The sequence below is a fragment of the Notolabrus celidotus genome, chromosome 20, assembly GCF_009762535.1.
Source record: "Notolabrus celidotus isolate fNotCel1 chromosome 20, fNotCel1.pri, whole genome shotgun sequence".
Taxonomy (NCBI): domain Eukaryota; kingdom Metazoa; phylum Chordata; class Actinopteri; order Labriformes; family Labridae; genus Notolabrus; species Notolabrus celidotus.
In genome coordinates this window covers 25,745,956-25,766,850 of record NC_048291.1, presented here as the reverse complement: position 1 = coordinate 25,766,850, position 20,895 = coordinate 25,745,956, and the positions used below count along the sequence as shown (strand labels likewise).

The 20,895-nt window shown below is 44.4% G+C and overlaps 1 protein-coding gene across 4 annotated transcripts; it reads right to left on the bottom strand.

Moving 5' to 3' along the window:
• Window positions 1–994: 994 nt before the first annotated feature.
• setd1a (SET domain containing 1A, histone lysine methyltransferase) lies at window positions 995–19,651 on the bottom strand. Of its 4 annotated transcripts, none has more exons than XM_034711138.1 (21): window positions 19,552–19,651; window positions 17,473–17,617; window positions 17,292–17,390; window positions 16,918–17,188; window positions 16,279–16,409; window positions 15,839–16,047; window positions 13,607–15,344; window positions 12,479–13,471; window positions 12,029–12,196; window positions 11,757–11,841; window positions 11,523–11,665; window positions 11,278–11,311; window positions 10,998–11,181; window positions 10,839–10,882; window positions 9,427–10,712; window positions 8,642–8,990; window positions 8,333–8,514; window positions 5,211–5,321; window positions 4,332–4,451; window positions 3,276–3,413; window positions 995–3,187 (listed from the first exon to the last, which is right to left on the bottom strand). In XM_034711138.1, the coding sequence occupies exons 2-21, from the start codon at window positions 17,608–17,610 to the stop codon at window positions 3,014–3,016; spliced, it is 6,597 nt and encodes a 2,198-aa protein (XP_034567029.1). In that variant the 5' UTR covers window positions 17,611–17,617; window positions 19,552–19,651; the 3' UTR covers window positions 995–3,013. The 4 variants fall into 4 exon arrangements, with proteins under 4 accessions (XP_034567029.1, XP_034567028.1, XP_034567031.1 ...); XM_034711137.1 differs by having other exon boundaries at window positions 19,423–19,569; XM_034711140.1 differs by having other exon boundaries at window positions 19,297–19,553.
• Between the last annotated feature and the right edge of the window lie 1,244 nt (window positions 19,652–20,895).

The following is a 20,895-nucleotide window of genomic DNA, read 5'->3' as shown; positions in this document are numbered from 1 at the left end:
TAATATCTTATCTTAAGACCTGTAATTGTACAATACACTGACCAGATGTGTGACTGTGCTGTAAAACTTGCCTTCCCCCATCTGCAGATAATTCAACATGACGTCAAAACAAAGCTCTGCCAGGTGGATATCCTATCCACATCCTAATATGTAAGATCAAAGCTTCTCTGAAAAGCACATTTAAGTGTTCTTTATGATAGTAGGGAACAATAACATTCATCTCAGCAACAATAAAGCTTCAGGAGAATTTTTTTAGCCCTACATGGTGCTTCTGTTGTCATCACAAAAGAAGAAGAAATACTGCCACTTCCAGTTGAAGCCAGCCTTCTTGTGACTCAGAGGAAAATTGTATTTTACGTTTCCTCCACAAACAACTAGTGATTTAAAAAAAATAAAAACAAGGCGACAGTAAGGGATGGGCCGACTTATGCCAGCCAGATGTTCAGAGGTTTTCCTGCTCCAGTCACCATCTGTGCTGGAAGCTTTACCAGCTCTCTCCCTTTCCTGTCATGGTCTGACTGACATCCAGTCTTTCTACGCCAGATTTTGTTACTTCCTCTCCTTTTTTTTTTCAACAGGAAATGTTGTAGGTGAACTGTCGCATCTGATTTCAACTCTCAAGAAGGAAATCAGGGTTTGTATTTTCCACTAAGCATCAATTTCCTGTTGAAACACCAGGCGGTTATTTACATGCATCCTCTTTGCAGCATGCCAAACGTCAACTGGCTGCTACTGTAAACAGACACTTGAGTTATTTTTTAACCCATAGTGTGCGTTCAGAACTCCATCTTCTGTTTCCAGTCAGCTATTAATCTTTTGACATGCTAGTGAACTAGTTGGGACATGTCTGCTTTGTGAAATTTGAAGAATGTAAATACTATCTTTACAGAATCATTGAGTAACTCACAGATTTATTAACACCCCTGAGAACGTTTCCAGCTTGCAGCATGTTAGAGAGTTGAGCTGCAGGCAGAGTTAGACAAACACAGTGAGGTTATTTAAAAAATATTTTAATGCACCATTAATAAAGGGTCCAACGCATTAATACAAGAGAAATATTTCAAATAATATTAAAATAATCATCAAATTAAAGGGAGAAACAATAAAAAATAAATGAATGGAAGGTATGTACATGTTTCCTCCTCATGGCGAGAGGGAAAGGAACAACATATTTACAGCCTGAAATCAGTGTGTTTCTACGAGAAACAAACACCTCTACAATATTTACATGTACTTTGAATTTTTTTTCCTTTCATCTTTTTATCCTGCTGTCAATAGGGTTGGTTTGTACTGAAAGGCTTTCATTGCAACAAAAAAAATATTTTATACACATTTTCCTGTTTGGGGTGAGATCAAAATAAAGGAGACTTCTGCTCGTCGACATGACAGTTGGAACTTTGGACGGCCAGAGCCACGAGAAAAACAGACAGACAACGCGAGGGGCCGATTGTAATCCCTCTGTCCGGAGCGTCTCAAAAAACCTGCCGACAACCCGAAAATACCTTCCAACCATCGAAAACTGCAAACAGAACCAAAGAAGGGCATTTGTTTGCCTGAAGCTGACACATTGTTCAGTGGGGGATGCTTTGCGTGTGGTGAATGACTCCAAAATCAAATAAAAGAAACACTATTTCATCGTTGGAGACTCATAAAACATGGAGGAAAAGAGAAACGCCACTAAACTAAACCTTTAAAGAGACCTGATCCCTTAAAAAGACGTGCTTTTAAAAACACTTGTAGCACATGGACTCATGAAGTTAAACATTGACTGCACATTGTCAGTGGACCTGCAGGAGCTTTGTGATGTTTTTGCTTGAACGGTTAATGAAAGAAGAACTTTGCGGCTTGAAATCTACTGAAATATATATCAAACATTTGCTGGTTGAAACCAAAGAAGTCAATATGGAAAGAACAATTAAACATGGACAGACAGACAGACAGACAGACAGACAGACAGACAGACAGACAGACAGACAGACAGAGAGAGCCTACAGACAAACACTTGGGACCTGAATACAAAACCTTAAAACTCAGGGGGAACTCAAAGATGAAACTCCTGCAGTGGAATCCAGCAGCCATGTAAAAACAAAACGGCTACAACTTAATATCTTCATGTTGGGGTTAAAAACAATATCTCAAAAGGACTCATCCAGACAGAAGGTTGTGGAGAATCAGGGGAGTAACGCACAGTGGAGAGGGGTAATGTCAGTTTTTATAGGGCTGGTGATTCACGAGCCACTGAAGGCAGTGGGTGGGTTTAGTGAAGCTTATCTCACTGTTAGATACTTACAGCTAATGCAACTAAATATCACTGATAACAGCAAGAGTAATATTAATACATAATACTATGAAATTAAATTAAAAAAAAGAAACGCTCAAAAACAATCTTCACACTTTGAAATCTTGCATAACTGAAGACCAAATTGAAGTTTTTCGTCTTAAAAGTGCGCCCTTAACAAGCGATTTTTAAAAACCCTGAATTTGTCTGTAGTCCTGTGCGTCAGTGTGCAGATCTGTGTGGATCGAGGGCTGCAGGGGGGGGGGGGGCGGGCGGGGAGGGGAGTTTGGGCTCTGAAAGAAAGACCTAGGGGGTGGATTACGTGAGCTGACTTGATTATTAAAAAAAACAACTGTTATTGTTCTGACTTCATTGTGTTTCGTCACAGATACTGGCATGGGGATAGAAAGACCTTTACGTGCCAAGCTGCATGGACCTACTCTGTTGGAGAACTTATTACCCATCAAGTCGAACAATACTGCCACGGAAGAGCTGATGGTGAAACAGAGGCCCTCCTCATAGCCTTTACTACCAGCTGATAAGAAACCCCCACACAGCGGCTTATGAAACTGCCAAGAGAATGGAAAAAAAAGTGTGCATGAAAAGTGCAAGTGTGTGTCTTGGTTTCCTGGGTACTGTAAGGACAACTGTGAGACCATCTGGAGGAGTGGTGGAGGGTCATGGAGGGGGTCTGGCTGACCGTTGGCAAGTGACAGAGAGAGAGAAACATGTCTGCTAGTTCAATGTTCCACGACAGTTCTCTGTTCCACACAGGCAAGGGATCTTGTTGTCCTCCAGGGGGAATTTGTAATCATAAGTGATCTCCTCGTTGACGGCGATGGCCTGCTTGGAGTAGATCACGATCTTTTTCTGGGACTCTATGGTGATGACCTTGGCGTAGCAATTTGGCTGGAGGGATAAAGGAACAAAGATGGATGAGGAACAGCTTGAAACACAACATGTCAGATTAGTGTTCTCTGAGGGTGTCGGGACTCACAGTGCAGCAGTGGTTGATGAACCGGGCGAGGTTTCCACACTTGGTGGCATCTATAATCGTGTCGTGGTCCACTCGGAACAAGTAGCTGCTCCCAATGCCCTGCTGAGCGTACCGCTTCTCTCGATTGTCCGCTACCATCTGGACACAACCAAACATGTTCACATGTCAATAATAAACCAATCACAATATGAAGGAAATATCTGGAAAGATACTGAGATCAGCAGATGTGTGTCTAACATGAGTCTGGTCCTGCTGGAGGTTTCTGCCTGTTAAAGGAAGTTTGTCCTTGCCACTGTAACTTGCTAAATGCTGCAAAGTGCTCTGCTCATGGTGGATTAAGATGAGATCAGACTGAGTCCTGTCTGTAAGATGGGACTGGATCTGAACCGGTCTTGATGTTGGGTCTTTGTTAATGATAGAACAGAGAGTACGGTCTAGACCTGCTCTGTTTGGAAAGAGTCTGAGGAGAACATTTGTTGGGATTTGGCGCTAAATAGACTACCAGTCAAAAGTTTGGACACACCTTCTCATTCAAGGGTTTGTATTTATTTTAATTATTGTAAACACTGTAGATTAATACTGAAGACATCAAAACCATGAAAGAACATATATGGAATTATTTAATGAACAAAAAAGTGTTAAACAAAGCAGAATCTGTTTTATATTTTAGATTCTGTAAAGTAGCCCCATTTTTCCTTCATGGACAGCTTTGCACACTCTTGGTATTCTCTCAGTCTGCTTCATGAAGTGGTCTCCTGGAATGGTTTCTAATGAACACGAGCCTTGTCAATAGTTCATTTGTAGAATGACTTGCCTTCTTAATGTGTTTGAGACCATCAGTTGTGTTGTTCAGAGGTAGGGTTAGCACACAATGGATAGTCCTATTTGACTACTGTTGTAATCCAGATTATGGCAAAACCAGATTATTTCATAGTTTTGATGTCTTCAGGATTAATCTACAAAAGTTCTGTAGTAAGTTTAATCTACAGACTGTCTGCATAGTTTGCTTTAAGACCATCCCTGGTTCAACACATAATAACAGAGTGTTTGCATTACCTGTCTGATGTTTTGACCCACATACTCGATGACCATCTCATCAGCAGCAATAGGCTCCATAGCAAACAGGCCCCACTCGTGGATCCTACTGCGACCAAACCGAAGCTTCTTCTTACGAAACTGTGCGAGGACAGAAAAACACACATTGTTACGACAGTAGGAATAAGAAACACATGTAGGTCCTTAGAGCAAAGTGTACTGGCACAAAGGACATGTTCATGGTAAACAAAAACAAAAATATGTATAAACTCTGTCACGTGTTTCATCTCGCTTAGCACAAAGAAACAGAAGCGGAAAGAACAGCCTGTGTTTAAAGGATTAAAAGCTCTTTGAAGACAGGCAGGCACCAGGTGCAGCTTTTGTTTCTCTTCTGCTACTTCTACACTCAGGAAGACCCACATGGAGGATGGCTATTAAGCTGTCAAAAGGCACCAAAGGACCAAGAGAAAGAAGCAAACTCCTTCCGTTTCCAGTGTGTTTGCACGCCAGTAGCTGTTCTAACTGCACACATACTAACGTGTGTCTAACTGGTTTTCTGTTCCTGGCTGTTCAGCTCAATTTTAACATTATGGTTATGAAGGTGGCTCCACCTGCCTTAAATCAGATGTGGATAAACATGGAATCTAGAAGGTACAGATAATATTATATGTTTCATGTGGATGTCTACAGAATCATTTATTTCATCAGGTAGATAAAAAACATCTTAAAGTTCCTTCTGTGACCATGTGATCATCAAATGTCTTTCCTACATTAATAGTGACAAACTGACTTTATTATAACTCTGTCTGAAAAGATCTGCAATCTTTCATCTTCCAATCATTGTAGTGTATTGTAACTGACTGAGTCTGAAGGGAGACACCATGGCTGCACACGCTGTACCTTAAGCTGGTTGAGTTTGAGCAGGTCAGAGTCCATGACGGCCGTGGCTCCGATGACGGTGAGGAGGCGGCGCTGCTCTGAACGCCTCTCTGATAGCAGCCGGTTCGCTCCCTGACAGGAAACAGAAAGCAAAGAGCTTTTTTTACAAAGGAGGCAGCAGAGTAATCATGTTATCATGTGACCTTGAGGTGAAGGAGACTGAAACAGAGAACGGTTTATGAGCAACAAGTGAGTCAAGGTGTGTAAGGTTCATCTGGGAACAGAGGTGAGACTGTGAGGAAACAGTGAAGGGGAAGGTTGAAGCAAGTTTTGGTCCATTTTTACATGCGTATGCAAAGATACATATCTCACAAAGAAATATAGTCCAAGTTAAATACTTTTTAAAGGCTTTGAATGTGTTTCTAATCTAAAAAGCATGAAAACAAGGGGAACGAAGAACTAAATCTGAAACCAAAAGCAGAATAAAAGTAGAAGCAGGAGCTCTTCAACACCATTACTCTAGGATGAATGTCACCCCGCCTACAAATTGAGAACAAAGTCCAATAGAAGAAATACTGCAAGAGAAAGCTGCTTCAGAACTCTCTCTGTAGAGCCTCTTTAATCCACCGCCCTGCTGTTATTTTACGTCCCTTATTCTTTATTGTCAGCAGCTGTCGAATCCCCGTTTAGAAAACAATAAAAGACAACAGTCCTTCTTTTTGAGGTGATTGATATTAATTATGCAGCAGACAAAGCGAGCCTTGATGGAGGAAACAACAGCGCCTTGTGTGATTAGTGTTCATTCAGTAATCTGGATCGTCTTGGAAGAACACTGAGCTTTTGCTGTTTACTCATCCACAGTCAGACCACCAGGTAGGCATCAACACAGCACAAAGTACCTGGAGCAGGTGCAGACTGTTCCCATAATAATGGTGAGACATCAAAAATGCTGACTGATGAGTCCTCCAGTTACATCTGATTTAGTTTAGCGGTTATTAAATGTGTGTTGTGTGTAAAGGAAAATGAAAGTCATATCAGCTCTTTGGAAAAGCCACATCACTGATCCACAAATCCATCAGCCTCTGGAAATCCTCTCATATAACCCAGACCTTTCCAGCTCGTCCATGCCAAGTGACTGGGGGTCAGCTGTCTTTACCAAAAACCTCACGTCGAGGAATTATCAAGGTACTCACCAACCACCCCCAGTACCCGTCACATCCACCCCACTGAACCCCGTTCATTTGTTATCAGAACCAGCACGGCGCTCAACAACAGCATTCTTTCCACATGTCCTCTTTAGCACTTGTGGATTTCTTTCCCTTTCCCTCCACTTACTGAAAAAGCTCGCCCACTTTTGTTCCACAGCAACAGTAAACATTTTAAATGTTATTGACTCTGCTGGGTGTTTCTGCGAGCAAACATGGAGGGTTCTCCCCGCTTCTAAAGAGTCACTCCAAGTGCTTTCCGTGGAACAATGACGGGCCTTTGCCAAGATATCCAGACTTTTTTCGCCTGTAATTACTCTTAATTTGATGCTTTCAGTCCAATGAGGAAAATAATAAAACAACTGTCTAAGATCATTTTGATGACACTGGGTTTAAATCACCTTATCTTTTAAGTTTGACACCCATGTATCTTAACTACGCCCAGCATCTGGAGTGAGACACCAGAACAGTAGATACTGAAAGATGTTTGTTTACATGAAAGAGGGTGTGAGATGAAACTACAGATAAACATTCATATATTTGAGCTTTCCACACCTGATACTCAAAACAGTGATGTAATGCTTTTTGCAAACTTAACCTTTAATAACCCTGAACATATGCACTCGCAGCTGCTTCTCATTTTATTGTGTTCAACTTTTTTTTGTTTGAACAACAGCGGCAACAAGTGCAGGTCAGCGCACAGCAGACCTCTCAGATGTTCATCATTATCAAGATTAATGGTGAACATTAACTCATGAAGTCCAAAGTATCTCAGCTTGATGACATATGCAACTTTTGGAAAATGGAAACTACACACTTACTTAATTCTTGGAGCCTTTTCAAGCATTAAACTGCATCATTTTTCTAGTTCTCTCAACGGCTTGTTTGATAAAGTCCAAACAAACTACTTTAAAAGGAGCTTCTATTCTTTAATTGATAGGAAGAATCATTGGAGTGTTTTTGAATCACCGATAAGCAAACACTAAGAGACCAAAAGATCTCAGAGATAGGGATGTTAACAATTAATCTAGTATTGATTAATTGGTTGTTAAGAACTTACTCAAACACATTTCTTTGTTTTGATTTTCTATCACGTGGATCAAACATCATGTGGTCTCATATTTGGTTCAGCTATCAGGGAGGTGTTTTAAGTTTAAAGCATGTTTGAATGTGAATCAGCTGACTGAAGGTGTGACGCTCAGCTGGGGGCTGCGGCTGAGTGACAGGTCTCCACGAGCGCTCTGAGACCTGACCACGTTCACATGCTTGTTTTTCTCAATAAATGAAGTTAAGGTGTTAACTTAAATTCGGGAGCAGGACCACGCCTAAACCACACCCTCAATCACCTGACACCTACTCCAACTGCTTGTCCGTGATTCTTCAATCCATCCTCCCTCACCTTACTCTACTGCACTTAACCTATTTCCTTGTCCTCTCCTACTCAACTTGTGCTCGCTCCTTCTATGCCCTGTCTACTTCCAGGTACAACCTGGGTCAAGATCAGCTCCGGCAGGATAACGCTGAGACGGAACCCCCATCCTGAGTCTCCTTCTGCTGGGCACACTACGCACAACTAATTCATTACATGTTCAAACTTATATCCTTGTGTGGCGTGGTCCTTGCTAGTGAGGAACGAGTAGAAAACTGGACACTGTGAGTCTGAGATATGTTTCTGTTCAGCTCTATTGTTGCAGTAAATCCACATGTTGTGGTCTGAGCGTTCACTTTTATGACTGTATGTCTGCGGAGAGTATGAGCCTGCTCCACATGTTGATATTCAGTGTGTTTTACATTTTAAACACCTCAATACGATCCGTAGATATTCAATACTGTCACTTATATACATTGTGTTGTGAATGAAAATTGGATTTAGGGGAAAAAAACTGAAATTTAAATCCCTACTCAGAGCCTGAGAGTGAAACTTGGTGCTAAGCTTACCGATGAGTCGACATTCTCCACCTCCCGCATGACCTGTTCAGGGAGGTCCAGGTCCAGGTACACGTCCTTCTCCTTGCGGCTGATGGCGTAGTAACCCTCACTCCTGGCACAACCGGTCACATGCTCACGAAGCTGTCCACCTGCGTTCTTCTTTTTCCGCCGGGGATTCGGCAAATTGGTTAGTGCAGCCAAAAGGTCAAGGCCAACAGCAGATGATCAAGCAGTGGTATGAAGATGAATTTATCAGTTTAAAAAAAGACACAGATATAGATTTACACAAACACAGAAGGAAGTCACTGATAAGGATATTTGTGTGGGTGACCCAGTGAGTGTCGTTGAGCCAGTCGGAGCTGTGGTCGTCCTGAAGCAGCTTCTCATAAGTCCTCCTCAGCAACGACAAGTCTTCCCCGTCCAGACCGGAGTTCCAGATGTCGTACAGGATGGTCATCTGCTCGAACTCGCTGCGGTTTTCATACTTCACAGATGAATGCTCCGGCGCCGGGATGGGCTTCGGCCAGTGCTGGGACGATGTGATGCCGGCCTCCTGGAGGAAGAGGCGCTCGCTCTTCCTCACCTCTTCAATCACCTCGTCCTCTGTGTCTGAGCTGGACAGCTCCCCGGACTCAAGCTCCTCCACGTCTACATCTTCCTCCGAGTCCTGCACAGGGGAGAGAGAGGGGACATTATGATCAATGAACTGTGAATGAACAGACGGACTACAACTGAAGCTGTGATTCATCCCTCCATCAGTTCAGTCTTTTAAGGAATGTGTGACATGTCTTGATTCTTGTGATGGAGTTCATAGTTTCTCGTCTGCGTTTGTGATAATTGTATCAGTGATGCTGGTTAGTGTGACCGTAAAGTGAAGCACAGGGCCACATCTCAATCCTGAGAACTCACTACACACCGCATAAAAACTTAAATCTGGGAAACCCCTGATGGTGTTTCCAAAAACACAAAAGTCTCAATGAAACAACCTGAAAAACCTCAAAGTAAACTTCCCAATGAATCACGTTTCTGTTGTGTCACATACATTGTTACCTCTGACACACATCTACAGACGTTTACAGGAACAACGCAGCATTTACACGCACCTCTAGTTTCCGCTTCCTTTGTTTCTTGCCTGGCTGCTCCTTCTGCTTTTTAGAGCGATCAACCTCGACGTTCTCTTTGTCTTTTCTTCTCCTTTTTTTGCTCTTGTCCTTCTCAGGTTCGAATCCCTTTCCAACCTTGGTCTTCTTTGATGATGGAGACAAAGCTGCAGTCTGACCTGCATCCCCAGACTCACACAGGACCCCCATTGCTGGTACAACTTCTCCTGTATCCCCCCTAGATTGTAGTGCATCTCCAATGACCTCCTCTGGCGCTTCAAGCACCCCAGAAATGGTGTTGAGGTCTGCAGGGAGTAAGACTGAGGAGTCTTGTTTGGAGGAAGTCCTTTTTGTACCTGTTGGTACTGTGAGAACAAGGGCTTTGCAGTAGTTGTGTTCCATAAGGACAATGATACCCTCTGGGCTCATTATCAGAGACAATGACCCTGATGAGAACAGATCCTCCTCCATCTTCTGCTCCTCTGCCTCATCAGACGTCTCCGTCTCCTCCGAGTCCCCAGCATCAGGGTCCATTTTCAGGGCTACATCAGCCAGCACAGACAGGTCGGTGGTTGAAGCTGCAGCCAGCTGCAGTAGGCTCGATGCCCCAAGCTGCTCTCTGAGTTTAAACCTCTGCTCATTTTCATCCTCATCCTCTTCCTCTCTGAGGGAGGAAGCCGAGAGACTGGTAGTCCGAGGCCTGCCTCTGGACCGCTTGTTGACGGGAGGTGGAGGGGGGGCCTCCTCGAAGGCCATCCTGCACATAGAGGCATGGTCCAAGGGCAGATTCTGCACAGTTCTGCACACCATAACAGGGGCGGGAGATTTGGGGGACTCTTTGCCTACACCTCGTTTTCCAGGGGATTTGATGGGGGTGGTCTGAGGAGATATGGGTGGTCCCTTTTTGAACTCATCAGAATCTTGGATTCGTCCTGGTGGCGGCACAATGAGGGCATTACCTTCACCCGGTTTGGAGGCAAAGGGGAGCAGTTGGATGCCCTGAGTGCCACGAGCTGTGGGGGTTGTGGAAGAAATGATGGGAGAGTCTGAAGGCCTGCTCGGGGAGACGAGGGGAGATTCACCCGCCACCGGTGAGGGAGATGGAGACAGTGGGGCCGTCGGCAGCTGAGATTTGCCGTCGCTCTCGCCCGTGGAGAATGAAACGGTCTTCCTGCGTTTCTTGAGAGGGGGTACAAGAACAATAGGCGACGAGGGACGTGGGTACGGGGGTGACGAAGGACGCTTGGTGGGTGCTGATGCTGTATCTGCCTTGCTGTCCTTGGAATCACCTGAGAGGAAATCAGAGATTTAAAGACGGATCAAAAAAGTTTTCTGAGAGAAGCTGAAGAGCAGATGATGAGGATCTTTGTTTTCACATCTCTTCATGTGAAATGTTTTGTTTACAAATGACTGACCTGCTTTGACCTCAGTCTTTGGAACAGCTGCTGTGTTGTTTTCCCTGAGAAATACAAATATGGAAATTAATGCCAGCGATGATGACATGATGCTTTCTGAGGAGTTATCTACTTTGGCATGCTTTAAAGAAAATAGACAGTTGTTGTAATATATCATACCTGTCATGTTTCTCGATTGTGCTGTCCATGGTCGACTCATCCATGGAGTCTAGCCCTTCAAGCACTGGCCTCTCTCCTTCATCCTCATCTTCAGAGGAAGATGAAGAGGAGGATGCTGAAGAGGAAGAGCCCTCAGAGGATGAGGAGAGGCTCTCATCGTCACTATCGGCACTAAGGGCATCGTCTAAAAACAGGAAAAGAGAAAGTTTCATTAAATCACTGCCTGACTGAAAGTAAACAAATACAAAGAAGAAGAAAATATTGACAGGTGTTAACTTACCGTCAGACTCCTTCTCGCTCTCTTCTTCATCCTCCTGCAGAACATAAAGAGGTTAGAGTTAAAGTTTTACACTAGAGATGTGAAATGCTGCCATCTAGCTGTTAGAACAAGAACATCTTTCTGTTCAGCAAACATGAAGAGAGAGAAAAGTAAATTTCTTCTTCTTACATGCACCTTACATTCATTCTATCTTGCTGTATGAGTAACGTGACAAGAAAAGAAGACTAGAAGAATAAAGAACACACCTTCTCTGTCGAGGACCCGTCGGAGGTTTCTTCACCCTCACTGCCGAGCTCCCAGGGTTTACGACTTCTTGGCTTCTTCTTCCTCCTCTTGTTGTCCCTCTCAGCTCCCCGCCTGTCTGCCTCTGGAATCCTTCCTTCAGTGGCTACAAACAAAGAGATAAGATTGAGGTTCACTGCATCATGTCTGTGACTCTGACCCTTCTTTTCAAATGTTTTAACACCAGCTCTGCAAACCTTCGTCATCCTCGTCTGGTGGGGTTGAAGGACGCGGCCTTTTCATGTCTCCCTCTTGGAGCTCTTGAGGTTCTTTCCTCTTCACCTGAAGGGAACAGAGAGTATGTGTTTTACTGATCCATGAAACACAGCTAAGGATGGCAGCTTTTGATAACTTCCACAAGATTAAACCCCAAATATGAAGAAATATCAAACCCTGCTGCAATCAGCACGTCTGTGTTTTTGGAGTTTAGCTGTACAAAAGTATCTTACATCATCGTTTGTTTTCTTACTTTGAAAGAAGGCAGTCGTAGGGCTCCTCGGAGAGAGAATCCCTCCACGCCACCGCTCTTTGCCCAATCTACCAATGACGTAAGAGGCTCCCGAGGACGGTTGACCTTTTCCTCTTTCTTCTCGTCGTCCCGTAAGGCAGACACCCCTCTAACCATTGTCTGGAAAGGCTGGGGAGGATAAACAGATAACGTTTTTAGTTCCTTAACCTTTCCATTTCACAGAGTATGATCAATGGTTAATGTAGTCAGACACATTGAGAGTGAGGCAAAGCAATTCAAAGTGCTACAAATTGAGCTCTGGAGGACAGAACAGCCCCCTTGTGAGTTATAAAGTAGAGACATCCTGTAAGATTGTATTTCTTAATAGAGCAAGCAGAGAGAGAAAGATAACAGTCCCTACCTTGGAAAAACAAATAAGATAAAGTAGTAAAAAAACACAGTCATCCTTACCTTGGCCTTGGTTTCTTTCCTTTCCCACCATTCATCAAAAGTTGCAAAAGCAACATTCTCCACCATCTTCCGGTTCAGGTCCCTCTGCATGATATTCTTCATCTCCTGGATCAGAGTCGCCAGGACCATCTGCACCGTGGCCTCGTTTGGAGTCTCAACCAGTATTGGCATCTCCTCACCTTGCGCCCTGTATTCGCCTCCATCTCCAGGCAGCATGGTGCCATAGCCAGGCGGGGGCATGTAAGAGGGGTAGTGTGGCTGTAAGACGTGTGGCGGCCATCCAGAATGTGGAGGGGGTATTCCATGGTGTGGAGGCGGTGGTATCTGAGTGCTGTGGGGGTCAGGGTAGGCGTAAGGCATGTGGGGGGGCATGTAACGATGGTCCTGGTCATAATGAGAGCTCGCCCCGCTACCCTCTTGGTCCATGTACGGGTGGTGTGTGTGGGGTGGAGGCATAGGGTGGAGATGGTAGGAGCTGTAGTCTGCCGTCGCTGCCTCACCAGGACCTGGGGTGCCGTTGGATGACGACATGCGCAACTGGTGTAGGCGGCTTAGCATGTGGGTCTGCATCTGGAAGGACATGGGAGCTCCCCCACTGTACTGGTTCATCAGCTCCATGGAGGTGGCATAGTCATACATGTGGTGGGGAATGGGAGGGGGGTACTCAGGATGCAGCTCCATGTGAGAGAGGGGAGGGATCCCAGGAGGAGGTGGGGGCTGAAGGGAGTAACCAGGGGGAGGTGGAGGGGGCAAATGAGGAGGGTAGGAAGGTATGGGAGGATGCATCGAGGTGCCAAAGTGCTGTGTTGAGTCAGAGAGAGGCTGGGGGGAGGACGAGGGGTCCGTTGTTTGCGATGGCATGGCAGCCTGGGAGGAAGAGGGCGAGGAACCTGAGGTGACTGTGGGCTGGAGAGAGACCGCCGTTGTTATGGTGGTCTCCTCCTCTTCTTCTTCTGAGATCTCCATGTCTTCACCTGAGGAATGAGGGGAGGACTGAAAGAAAACAAAAGGTATTAAATCAAGGTTAGGAGAGCGTGCATGATCAAAAACACTTCAATGAAGAGAACCAAAACACATCCATCGATTAGATCACACCCCAAACCTTGAAGTTTGTGCTTCTTCAGTTACCTGACTCTTTCCGTTGTAAGGTGGCGTGTGTGCTCCGGTCCTGCTCTGTGTGTCAGCAGATCCAGCTTGTGAAGAATCCTCCTGCAGAGCTCCGGCTCCAGTGAGGCCGACCTGGGGCTGTGGTTCTTCTGGGGGCAGGATGTGGGTCGAGTAGGAGGAAGAGGTAGGTGTTGATGGTGTAAGAGCAGTGGGACTCTTCCTACCTTCTCCACCCTTCCCACGTTTCCTTCCTCTATTGCTGTCTCTTTCACCTTTCCTCCTCTGGTCCTTCTCTCCACCATCGTCCACCTGATTACCACCTGCTGCATCACCTGCCCCTCCTTTTCTCTCTCCTCCATCCCCACGAATGCCCCTCTGTTTCTCCTCTTTCCGATCTTCCTCCTCTTCCTCGTCAGAGGCCAAGAAAGAAAATTTAGCCTTTTGTTCCTTCAGGAGCATCTCAATACGAGAGTCAAGGCTGCTGCTGTGATAAACGAACGGTAAGCTCTCATTGGTGGAATCTGGCTCTGGGGAGGAAGAGTCACGTTGAGGAAGAGGAGGCGGAGAGCTGGAGGAGGAGGGAAGGTGTTGAGGGAGGGAAGCTGATGAAGGCGAAGTTGAGGAGGAAGCAACGGTTGGGAGGGGAGGGGAGGAAGGGGGAGGTGGAGGCGTCTTCGGTGGAGCTGGCGGTGTGGTGGGACGGCGTTTGGGCTTTGTCCAAGGCTCTTCGTGAGCGGGACTATCCTGGTTGAAGTCTAGTGTTCCGAGTGTCTCAGCTACAGCCGCTGCAATGACTGAAGCTGGCGGGAGTGGAGGTGGCGGTGGGGGTGGCGGAGGCAGAGCACTGTGGTGACCTGTGGTATTGAAGTCCTTTTCAGCACCTACCGAAGGTTGAGAGCTTCTCTCTGAGAGGCTTGTGCCCCCTACACGAGAGGGAGCATCCAATCCCTGAGCAGAGGCTGGGGCAGGGTCTTTGGAAGAGGAGTATGCAGAGTGAGATGAGGGCGGAGGAGACATGCTGTTGGAGGAAGAGCGGTAAGAGTTTGTGTTGTATCTGGGGTCAGAGCTGTTGGAGTAGTCACTGTCTCTGTCCCGGTCTCTGTCTCGGTCCCTGTCTCGGTCCCTGTCGTGGCTGCTCCTCCTGCGGCTGTGGTGGTTGTGTGAATGGTGATGGTTGCGGTGTCTCTGGTGGCCGTGGTCACCTGATCGGGAGCCCAGGCTGTCTCGCCGGTACCCCCTCTCATCCCTGCGTTCTGAGTGATGATGGGAGTGATGGGAATGGTACTTTGAGGAAGAGTTTGTGTCTTGCTGCTGGTGGTGGTAAGATGACCTTCTGGAGCCGATCGCCCCGGCCCCATAACGGCCCCCTGAGTCTCTGTCCCGCTCCAGCTCCCTGTCTGACATCGGGGGCTGATCATACTGAGTGGCAAGAGGTGGTGGTGGCATTGAGGAGTGGTGCCCGACGTGTGGCCCTGGGCCTGGGCCTGGGCCTGGTCCTGGTCCTGGCCCTGGCCCCGGACCCGGCCCTCCAACACTGGGGTACGGGGGGTAGCATGGTGGCTCATTAGAACGGTACGATTGGGTTGGGGGGTACATGGGGCGACCTCGATGATACACTGCAGGGTCCTGTGCGTCCTCAGGGTAGCGAGGCGCTTTGTATCCTACAGTAGATGAGACTGCAGAAGACGAGGAAGAGGAAGGAAGCATGTCCTGGAGAGGGTACCCGCTGCCCACAGTGCCAGTGTTGTAGCCAGCATGCCTGAAAGACGAGAATAGGATTGATATTAATCGTTCATTTGTGGACCAGAGGATGAGTGACACTCACAGCTTAAAACTCCAACTCTTCTATTGATTCTCTCTGTCACCGCTGCTAATTCAGGCAACTATTCCCCAATGCTATTTTATATTTTATAAAGACTGGTCTAGTGTTGAAACAAGCATCACTGCTGTTGCAATCAACCCAGGAGCAAATCCTCCTCATGTGCAGGTTAAGACTAATTTAACTTTATTTGTACAATGACATTAGTGATTTTACTGAAACACAAATAAAGCTAACGCATCATTTGTGACATGGATTTCTAGGTCTCAAAATTCGATTTGACGATGTACCATACAGATGTTTAGAGTCTCTGCTTGAACTACGGGACCTGGTTTTGTCTCTTGATAACTGAGGCTCTGAAATAACTGTCACTTTTCTGCCCTTAAAACTAATCCGACCTGCCGCTTGTATCTTGTGTGAAAGGAGTCCCAGACCTGGAGCTGTACGGCGTTCCTCCACCCTGAGATGAAGCAGAGGAGCCTGGGGTGAAGGGGCCAGACATGGAGGAGGGAGGAGTGTCTAGACGCTGCTCACTGAAGCCGGTATCTGCCGAGCAAGGGGTGATGCTGCCTGATGTCAGGGCCTGGACCCCTGCTGCCAAAACTGCAAGCTCACTTGAGAGCCTCCGCCTGATTTCTGATGACTGTGCAGCAAGAAAAAAAAAAGAGGATATGTATAAGATTCAAAAAGAAACCAAGGATCTGTTTGCACAATGATATGCTTATAAAACACACACTGTAATAAATCATTGATAGCATATTAAAGTGTAACACAATCTGAAAACATAATGGCCAGAAATAGTCTTATATCCGTACATATATATCGATTTAAAAGGTGCATTTAATAACTAAGGTACAATCATGCTGGTACATACTGTATCAGGCTGCGGCTGTGTTGGGGTCGCTGGCTGGATCCTCTCAGTTAAAGCCTTGCCTCCGAGGGGCACCGTCTGAGGGGTGTAGGACCCATTCACTATCAGGTCGTAATACTTCTGCCTCTGCTGGCCTGGGGGAAAAACAAGCAACAGAAAAGTGAGCACAAGTCATCAGGAACAGATTTAAACACTCAAGAGATTCACAAGACTAACGCTTAAAGCGTTCACTGTCTCAACCAAAAGCCAGCTAGTTGTCCAGTTTGTTGTCTTAGACATCTTCAACATTTTCTATTACTGCAATGTTCTCTTGATGCAATTAAAAGCCAGCATGTACATTAAATAAAGAGGTAGAGTTGTACACTTTATTATGATGTTGTTATATTAGTACACGGCGAGATGTAGACTAAAGAACACCTTCACTTTTAAAATATTCTGGGGTTCTGCCATCTTCAAGAGAGAGGCTCTTTGAGGCACCTTGAGGTTCATAATGGATGTTTTTAATATTTTAATTGGTGTAAAGAGGAAAGAGTGTTTCAAATATAATGTTGTACATGTTTATAATTGTTCATGTTTAGTGTGTGTCACTATGCAAACATTACTGCTCATATTTAAGATCACATCAGTTGGGTGTTGGCTTACCTTTTATGTCGAGTTGAGCGTGAATGATGTTGCCCATGACAGAAGTGTTGTGCAGATGCTTCACGGTGTCTTTAGCTCCTCTTGTGCTGGTGAACAACACTCTGGCCAGGCCCAAGTGTTTCCTGGTCTTTGGGTGAAACAGGATCTCCATCTCCTCCACCTCTCCAAACTTGGCGCACATTTCCGCCAAGAAGGGCTGCTTGATGTTATCATTGAGTCGAGCAAAGGTCACCTCCTTGAGGGGTATTGGACCCACGTAGAACTCATCGAGCTGTGGAGGGGGAAAAATGACCAAATGAGTGGAGGATGGCTCGTCTTTCCAATTTGTGAAGCTGCTGGATTGAGTGAGTTTCATGTCAGACAGCTATTCTCACCTTAAACTTCGGCACTGGCAAGGAGAGTTCTGTGTACCTGGACCACAGTCTCCGGGGTCGAGGGTCCCGCAGTTCACCCACAGGAGGAAATCCAGAGTCCTGAGACAGAACACAGTTTGAAGTTAAAAGTTAAATCTTAGACACATGCACAGACCTTTATGAAGAGGGAAGATAAACTCACTGGCACACTGAAATGTATTCCATCATATCTGTAGATTTTCTGAGTGACCCGTCTGATGGCCGGGTCCTGGACGAGTTTGTAGCTCTTCCACTGCAAACTGACAGCTTTTTGTGAATCTGCCCCACCGTCTGGATCCATCCTACAGCTAAGTGTCAAAGGAGAACATGATTTAAGTCGGTGCAACATCTCTACTGTAATGACACAAGGCATGGTGAGAACCTGATCTGCACACAAGAAACAAAGCATTTATAAATGTGCAGTAAAACAGAGCTCTAACACTTTGAAATGCTGCAGTATTTAATGTTAATGCCATTATTTATATGATGGCTAGCAGGAGGTTTACTGTACATATATTTCTGACAGACAGTGTAGAGATCTAAGAACTGGAGTGATGTGGTCCTTGTTGGGACCCGAGCAGCAGCATTCTGTATGAGCTGCAGGCATCTGATGGACTTTTTAGGGAGTCTTGTAAAGACCCTGTTACAGTAGTCTAGTCTGCTAAAGATAAATGCATGGACAAGTTTTTCTGCATCCTGCTGAGACATGAGTCCTTTAATCCTGGATATATTCTTCAGATGATAGTAGGCTGACGTTGTAATTGTCTTAATGTGGCTGCTGAAATTAAGAGGCTATGATTACACCAAGGTTTCTGGCTTGGTTTGAACATTTCATCTTACAGTAAATAAGAAGTATACAGTTATACAGAAGTATAATCTCTGCTTGTTTAGTGTTTAAAGTGATAAATGGTCCGACTGCTCCCGCATTTAAAGGTTTACATCACTGCATGCAGATAATGGAAGGACAACTAGGACAGCAAATAGAGGTGACTGTGTCATACACTACAGATCTTCTGAATTTGGCAAACCGGCCCTCTCTATTAGAGCAACAACTGCTTGGAACTCATTACATAGTGAAATCAGAGAGTGCTGCAGCTTTGCTGAATTTCAATTGAGGATGAAATCATGGCTAAAATCAATGCAATGTTGTACTCATCACACTTAAATAGATGTAATTCCATAGTGTAGTGCTTTTAGCTATTTATGTGTTATTATTGTGTCGATAGTTTGGATGTTGATGTATCCCTGTTGTTGTATAGTGGTTATGTCTTATTGTGTAGCTGTTTAAATTATGCACTGTCTCCTGCCCAGGGACTACAGATGTTAATTAGCTCCTAGCTTGGCTGTACACTGTCCCTGTTGAAATACCCAAATAGATAAATCTCAGCAGGAGGTTTACTGTATGGTAACGTGACAGGACGATGAGCTGCGTCACATCACTAAGCCAAACGTTAACTCCTTTAAAGCACATCCTTTAACACTTCTGTTCAATGCAAAATTAAAAACAAAGAAGTAGAGGAATAATGAGAGCATTAACAGAGTCATCTAAGATGCTGCATGCTGTCAAAACAATGAGCAGCGTTACGTCACTGACTACTTGCTTCAGGTAGCATTAAGCTAGCTGCACCAACAGAATGCAAATAAACCGTTTTACAGCAGAAACACAGAGTTCACATTTATAAAGGGTATTTTCTGGTGCTAAATGTTTCCGTACGATTCACTTAATCGATAAGGAGTGTGAAAGAAACCGCAAACAGATGATGATTACTTCAGCTTTCTCGTTTTAGCTCTTGCAAGTTAGCTAACGTCAATGCTAACTAGCAAGAGCACCAAGTAACAAGCCGGATTTTACTGTTTTTGACCCTCCGAGGGATTAGAGTACATTTTATCTGTCACCGCATTGTTATTCACGTCCAAAGAGGCTCCAGTGTGCCTCAAGTTCGCCTGAATTAGGACCCCACCTCTTCGAGAGGGACTGCCCGCTCACCCGAGAGTAGCAGCCCGCCGCTACAGTGTAGGCAGCAGCAGGCAGGCCCGGGAGACGAACCAGAAAAACACTGAGTCCCTAACAGAGACAGGAACGCCTCCGACCCGCTGTTAGAGCAACACTTACGAGTCAAACCGACACCGCAAGCATTCCGGTTGCTACTCAAGACAACAAGGCGCCTCTCCGAGCGGGGAAGCCTTTGTTTTCGCTTTAAAATCCCGATATTATTGAGGGAGCCGCCATCGCGTAACCAACCTGAAAGCCTCGCCTGTTCTCCATCAGTGTAAGTAAATGCAGCCTTTGATTCCTCATCGGCACTTTCACCAAACCTGAATCCTGGAAATAAAATATAACAGACATTATTTTGAAATGCACATTCATATGCAATATTAAGATGAATATCTGCTTTTATTTTAAAGAGACACTGAATTTTATTGATGTCGATTTTTAACAGCTGAAATATTTTATTGGAATCTGCTCATACGAACACAAACACACGAAAGTGGTCACTGCGCCCCCTGCAGGCTGCGCCGTGACATTATAGCTAATGTAATATAATAATATAATGTAATACACTTTAAAACCACTGAAGCAGGTGAACATTATTAAAACTGTTGAATTGGAAGATGTTTAAATAAAATACATAATTTTTTTAATAATTAAAAAAAATGTTGTTATCAAAACTTTCGATATAAGCTGTTATTTAATTGTAATATATATATTTTTTTAGATTTTTAGATTTAAATTGGCGACATTACTGAACAATTAACTTTGAAGAAGCAGTTTAATGTTGTAGCTGGTTAAAGAGGAGCTAATTTTTATCAACTGTTTATACTCATAAACTGTTTATGATCACTATGTAATATTGTAAAAGCTAATTTACAAATGTTAAGATATCATAAAACATCTTGATGTATTTTAATACATTTTTTCTCTTTCTTCTCATGGTTATTATTTCATTGTTGTATGTGCAAAATACTTCTGATTTCATTTGTTTTTTGTTCCACGTTATCTATTTAGTTATTTATTTGTCCTTTTCAGTTGCTACATGTACAAAACTAGTTTAGTGTGCTTATTTGTTTGTTACTCTGTCATAATTGTATAAAATCAATAAATATATTGTTAAAAAATATAATATATATCATAAAACACAGTAATAATACAAAGTAAAACTACCCTGGAATCGTACACCAACTCAAGAGTGAATACACGAAGCACATTCCTTGCTGTTACAGTTGATTATTAATTGTATACTGACCCAAGATGTTTCAAGGTTTTCAGTCAGTTTAATCGCCATTAAAATGCACCAATAATTAAATTAATAATGTGTATACGATGCAAAAGGATTTTTCTAAAGTGGATGTGATTAAGTTAAATTATCACGAGAAAAAAAACAACTAACATGTCACAATGTGAACGTTCATCATCAAAATGTGGAACGAATTGAACCACAATGTTGCACCATTCAATTTGTAAAACATTAGTAATTTCTCCAAGTGTGGCAACCCTGTTTCCTTATTTTATTTATTTACAAAGTTGTATAGAAGGGAGATAGTATCTAAGGGAACTCATTTCAGCACATACAAAGAGAGTAGACGG

What these genes read in the sequence shown, in the direction of transcription:
- setd1a (XM_034711138.1), bottom strand. Translation starts at nt 17,610, where the DNA reads ATGGATCCAGACGGTGGGGCAGATTCACAAAAAGCTGTCAGTTTGCAG. An exon ending in ACAATCGAGAAACATGACAG is followed by an intron (nt 10,883 to 10,997) that starts GTATGATATATT and finishes TGTATTTCTCAG; the next exon opens with GGAAAACAACACAGCAGCTG. An exon ending in AAAGACTGAGGTCAAAGCAG is followed by an intron (nt 10,713 to 10,838) that starts GTCAGTCATTTG and finishes ATTTCCTCTCAG; the next exon opens with GTGATTCCAAGGACAGCAAG.